General features: G+C 64.4%; 1 protein-coding gene across 1 annotated transcript; it reads left to right on the forward strand.

Annotated features, from left to right (window-relative positions):
- Positions 1 to 34: 34 nt before the first annotated feature.
- Positions 35 to 4,252, forward strand: LOC104125602 (steroid 17-alpha-hydroxylase/17,20 lyase). Its single transcript, XM_035893684.1, has 7 exons — positions 35 to 765; positions 1,237 to 1,375; positions 1,937 to 2,166; positions 2,395 to 2,799; positions 3,064 to 3,233; positions 3,315 to 3,418; positions 3,667 to 4,252. Exons 1-7 carry the CDS (start codon positions 454 to 456, stop codon positions 3,933 to 3,935), a joined length of 1,629 nt encoding a protein of 542 aa, XP_035749577.1. The 5' UTR covers positions 35 to 453; the 3' UTR covers positions 3,936 to 4,252.
- The last annotated feature ends 1,848 nt before the right edge of the window (positions 4,253 to 6,100 follow it).

Below are 6,100 nucleotides of genomic sequence, written 5' to 3' on the forward strand. Positions count from 1 at the left end.
CAAGGCTTCTCAGTACTCCCCAGTGCTGCCCAGGGCTGCCCAGCGCTGCCCAGAGCCCCAGCCCTGTGGTGCCCATCGCCTCCTGGGCACGTCGAGGGACTCCCGGTTGGGGACAGACCCCAATGCCCCACCAGTCCCCAGCTGCACTCATGGCACCCGGGGTCACCCCAAGGGATCAGCCATCTCTGCACGCGTCACCCGCTGCAGGGCCGTGGGGACAGAGCCCCAGGGAAGGACCTGGCCCTGGGCATCCCCCGGCTCCCGTGGCCATGGCCGCACTGCCTTCGCTCCCCGACGGGTGCCCAGCTGCAGAGTTGGCCACGAGCCCGGCGCCCGGTTCCCCCCCTCCCTGTCCCCCAGTAAGGAGGCAAGCCCTCCTTGGGGTCAAGGCAATGACCCCGCAGCTGGTATAAAGGCCCCCCGCGCTGCCGCAGCCCCGCAGCCGGCCCCACCATGCCGCTGCTGGGCACCCTGCTGCTGGCCCTGGCCCTGCTCTGCGCCTGGGGGCTGGTGCGCCGGCGAGCCACCACGGGGACGGGTTCAGGGCGGCTGCGGAGCCTGCCGGCCCTGCCGCTGGTGGGGAGCCTGCTGCAGCTGGCCGGGCACCCCCAGCTCCACCTGCGGCTCTGGCGCCTGCAGGGCCGCTACGGCAGCCTCTACGCCCTCTGGATGGGCCCCCACTACGTGGTGGTGGTCAACAGCTACCGGCACGCCAAGGAGGTGCTGCTGAAGAAGGGGAAGGCTTTCGCCGGACGGCCTCGCACCGTGAGTCGGCAGCAGGTTTCGGGGGGCCCCCTCCCACTGTGGCGTGGGGTGAGGCAGGGGATGCTCCCCAGAAAGGTACTGGCCCCCAGCAGGGTCCATCTCCTCTCCCCATCCAGCCCACAGCAAGGCAATGGCAGGGGCAGCCCCACTCTGCCCTGTTCCCCAGGGCAAATCCGGTGCATCTTCCATCCTGAGGGTGCTCATTCTTCCCGGGGCTGGCTGCATCTTGGGGCTTGGGGATGTGGGGTAAGGTACCACCAGGCTCCCTGCACCCCCTAAGTTTCCTGGCCGCTCTAGCCCCTAACCCTGGCATCTGTCCCCAGAATTCTCCATCGGTCCCTGGGGGCGGAGGGAAAGCAAAGCTCAGGGCCCAGGCTTTGCCTGCCAGTGCTAACCACCAGCCCCCTGGAGCATCGCCCCTCTCCACCACACAGCCCTCACGGGGTGACCTTGGGGCCACCTGTCCCACAGGTGACCACGGACCTGCTGTCCCGGGGGGGCAAGGACATCGCCTTCGCCAGCTACGGCCCCCTCTGGAAGATCCAGCGCAAGCTGGTGCACTCCGCCCTCTCCATGTTCGGGGAGGGCTCGCTCGCCCTCGAGAGGATCAGTAAGTTTCCCCCACCAGCCCCCAGGCTCCCTCCCAGCTCTATCTCCCTCCTGCGCTTGATCCAGGCTGGACTTTCCCTTTCTCCATGCCCCGATCCCCTGGGAACCAAGGCGAGACTCACTGGCTCAGCCCAAACCCCAAAGCATCCCCCCCAGTTTGCCTAGCGGGGGCCCAGTCCCTCTCTTTCTATCCCCAGTACTTTACTGACACCTTTCCCCATCCATTTTCCACCCTGAGCTTTGGCTTCCCCTTGCTTACAGCTTGGGAAACTGAGGTACGGCGCCAGCTCCCAGCCCTCTGGGCTCCTCATTCCACCCAGGAGGAGCGTCCAGCCACACAGAGACTTCTCTGCACGTCTCCATCCTCCCTGCTCCTCCCCAGCACCCAGCATCGTCCCTGCTGCCCATCCCAGCCCTTCAGGGCTCAGCCCTGGCTGGGGGGTGCTCTCTGCAGGCTGCACACCCTGAATGATTGGGGACCCCTCCTTCCAGCCCCCAGCTGCCCCCTCCACCCCCTCGGCTTCACCATCACCCCCTCGCCTGCCTCTCCCCCCCACCCCAGTCTGCCGGGAGGCTGCGTCCTTGTGCGAGACGCTCATCACTGCGCAAGATACGGCCCTGGATGTGGCCCCCGAGTTCACACGGGCCGTCACCAACGTGGTCTGCTCCCTTTGCTTCAACTCCTCGTACCGGCGCGGGGACCCCGAGTTCGAGGCCGTGCTGGAGTACAGCCAGGGTATCGTGGACACCGTGGCCAAGGAGAGCTTAGTGGACATCTTCCCCTGGCTCCAGGTGAGCAGGACCATGGGGACTGCCTGTTCCTCTCACCTCAGATGATTGGAAGGAGCTGGGATGTGTCCTGCAGCAGGGTTAGAACCTGAGCCCCTGGGGTTAGGAGGGTCCCTGCCCTGGTGTCCCACAAGAGCCAGTACCCTGGTGGGCACGGAGCGACTTCCTGGGGGCCTGCAGCAGCTGGGCTGAGCTGGAGCCCCTGGCTCTAATGGGGATTTTCTCCCCCAGATCTTCCCCAATAAGGACCTGGCCCTGCTGAAGAGATGCCTCAAGGTCCGGGACCAGCTGCTCCAGCAGAAGTTCACCGAACACAAGGTGCCAACGGGGCCAGGACAGGGAGATACTCGGGAGCTGCAGGGTGCTGGAGCTGGGGTGGAGGGGACTGTGCCCGGGACAGCCTGGCTCACGTGTGTCCCCTGGCAGGAAGCCTTCCACGGGGACGCTGTCAGGGATCTCATGGATGCCCTCCTGCAAGTGAGGCTCAGTGCCGAGAACAGCAGCCCCCCAGCGCCAGGGCTGGAGCTGACTGACGACCACCTCCTCATGACGGTGGGGGACATCTTTGGGGCTGGTGTGGAGACCACCACAACTGTGCTCAAATGGGCTGTGCTCTACCTGCTCCACTATCCTGAGGTAGGGTCTGCGCCCCGTGGGGGGGGGGTCTGGGCTCCCTCTGGCACCAGGGACATCGTGGGGGGCTTTGGGGAAGGCAGGTGCCAAGAGAGATGTCAGGCTTTGTGAATAAGCAGGGTCAGGCTGTGCGCATTTTACTTCTGCCCTGCACAACCTGCCAGGACGTGCTGGTGATGCTGGGTGTACCCCACTGCCACAGGGAGCCCCTGCGCACCGGCCACCACCCTGCCTGGGCTCCTACCCCAGCCCTTGCTCCCCTCCCAGGTCCAGAAGAAGATCCAGGAGGAGATGGACCAGAAAATCGGGCTGGCACGTCACCCCCACCTCAGCGACCGCCCACTGCTGCCCTACCTGGAGGCCACCATCAGCGAAGTGCTGCGCATCCGTCCCGTGTCCCCCCTGCTCATCCCACACGTGTCCCTTGCTGACACCAGGTGAGACCCCCCAGGTGCGGCTGGGACCCGGGCAGAGACTGCGGGAGGGAGCGACCATGTCACTCTGTTTTTGCCTTCCAGCATCGGGGAATACTTCATCCCCAAGGGTGCCAGGGTCATCGTCAACCTCTGGTCCGTGCACCACGATGAGAAGGAGTGGGAGAAGCCCGAGGAGTTCAACCCTGGTGGGTTAGGTGCTCCCTGTCCTCCCTGGGGGGCAGGGGATGGCGGGGTGGGTGCAGCAGGAGAGGCTGAGCCCAGGGGAGGCTTGGTGGTGGGAGGTCGGGTCCTGCTCCCCACCCCAAGCTGGGGCATTCGCACTGTCTCTGCTCTTGCAGCTTGCGGGAGGGACACACACGTGATGAACTCAGGCAGGGCTCAGGCAGAAGGGACCGATCCCTGCCGACGTCAGTGGTGCCCCTTCCCCTTGCAGGACGCTTCCTGGATGAGCAGGGCCAGCACATCCACTCGCCCTCGCCCAGCTACCTGCCCTTTGGGGCCGGGATCCGCGTCTGCCTGGGTGAAATCCTGGCCAAAATGGAGCTATTCCTCTTCTTGTCCTGGGTGCTGCAGAGGTTCACATTCGAGTGTCCCCAGGACCAGCCCCTGCCCTCGCTGGAGGGCAAGTTTGGTGTCGTGCTGCAGGTGCAGAAGTTTCGGGTGAAGGCCAGGCTGCGGGACACCTGGCGAGCAGTCTTGTGATGGGGATGAGCCCTGGGTCCTGGGCAGTGGTGGGGTGGGAGGGGATGGGGCGGGACCATAGAGGCTATGCCCTGCCTGCCCTGTGGGTGCGGGGTTGTCCGGATAAAGCTGTTCCCAATGCAGCATGACTCCGGCTATTTTTTGGGCAGGCGATGGAGGGCAAGGGAGGTGGGAGGGTGCTTGAGATGTATGATGGCCCCACAATTTTGTGTGAGCACTGGGCTGAGCTGGGAGGCCATAGCCCCTCTGCGGGGCTGCTCACATGAACAGCCCCTTTGCCCCTCCAGGAATGTGGGGTGGGGGGCCCGTCCAGAGGCAACCATGAGCCACAGGGACCAGCCACCCGCATAGCTGGTGGGCAGAGAAGGTACCCCCAGCCAGGTAAGGGGGGAAAAGTGACCAATTTGGGGGTTAGGGATGCCCAGGCTGTGCCCAGCGGCTGTGACCTCAGGTGGGTGACCCTGGCTGGCCCCTGCCTCAGTTTACCCACTGGGAGCAGGGAGAACAAACGTGACATGGGCTGGGAGCTGTGCCTGCTGTGGGGCAGGGAGAGCTCCCCCAGCCCTGCCTTCCCCTGCCCCATCCCAGAACAGCATGCCCCCACCGGCAGGACCCCTGCCTGCTCCTTGCAGGAAAAAAGAAGGGAACAGCTTGGAGGTTCCTGCAGTTTTAGCTCCCACCCAGCTTCCTCTCCCACGGTACTCAGGCGCGCACGCTGCCGCCGGCACGTGCAGGTGTATGCACACAGATGCCTGCACACGCATGAACTTACGAGCGTGTGTACGCACACAAAAGCACAGGGGTGCATTCATGCCTGCTGACACACGCATACGTATGCATGCACAGATGGATACATGTAGACGTGCACACACGCAGCCCCTTCCAGATGGGACACGAGCGCCTTGTAGGGCCACGTCCTGCATGCGAGCCGCCTTGGGGAGGCACAGGCAGCCCCGGCTCCTGCCAAAAGCGGGGTCTCCCGTTGCTCAGGGACATGGAGGAGCACCCAGAGGCGCCCGGACCCTGCGGGCTGAGCTCAGCTGTGGCCCCCCAGGCCCAGTGCGTGGGCACCACGGAGCCAGGGGCTGCTGGCATTCATCGTGCAGCAACGTGGCATCTCCCGCCTGCACGGCCTCCCGAGCACCGATGCTGGCTGTCGGGCTGGATTACGGCCGCCACTTCGAGCGGCACAACCTTCCCGTAATGCGAGGGGCCGTGTTTGCTTTCGCCTAAAACCACCGTGCCACGGAGGGCAGCACACAGTTAGGTTTCTGGTTCTCTATTACTTGACCTCTTAATATTTAACTAAATAGCAGCACAGGTACGGCTCAGGGCACCTGGAGGGAAAGCAGCCAGGGCGGAGGGGAAAAGCCCCGCACAGCCCCAGTGCAGTGCGACACCCCCAACCCTGCAACCCCCCACATTTTCCTGTTTTCTATTTCCCCCTGCCCTCTCTCTTGCTGGCAGGCAGGAAAACCAACATAAATCCTTCCCACCACTGAACTTTCTACTCCGTGTGTCAAAGTGTACATTTTCATTCGAACCACCAGCACTCTGCTTTCACCCAGCCTCCTCACCCCTCGGCCCCTGATGCCAAGTGCATCCTGGCAGCCCACGGCACGGGGATGATGAAGGCAGCGCATTTGCAGCCCGGCACAGCGCTGGAGCATCTTCCCTCCTCCCCGTCCCTTCTTGTGGGGGCTCAGCAGGAGCTGGAGGAAGAGCCACCTTGGGGCAATTTGCGCAGTGATTCCCCAGAAGCGGGGCAGAAGGGAGCGCAGCAGGAGCCCAGCCCCGCTGCTGCTGCTGGGTGGCTCTGCTGGCTTGTAAGGGCTGAGCCCCACACTCTGTCCCATGCCCCAGCCCCTTTCCGTCACACCAGGGGTGCCGCTTGGTTTCTGATCCCTCCATCTCTGCCAGCACAGGCTGATGGGGCTCAGAGTGGGTTCGAGGAAAGCTTGGCTAAACACGATTCTCTGGGCTTCCCTGGGGACTGGCATCTCCATGCCAGCCTGGTCCTTCCCCTGCCCCAGATCCCGTCCCTGGCAGCACCTGCTGGCCAGGAGGCTCCTCTCCAGTCTCCTGCAGTCACCAGTAACCGCAGCATCCCAAAGCCTCCAGGAGCATCAGCCCGGGAGCCCCAGCACCTCTGCGCCCCCATTGCC

The sequence above is a fragment of the Egretta garzetta genome, unplaced genomic scaffold (genome assembly GCF_000687185.1).
Source record: "Egretta garzetta isolate BGI_Z169 unplaced genomic scaffold, ASM68718v1 scaffold135, whole genome shotgun sequence".
Taxonomy (NCBI): Eukaryota; Metazoa; Chordata; class Aves; order Pelecaniformes; family Ardeidae; genus Egretta; species Egretta garzetta.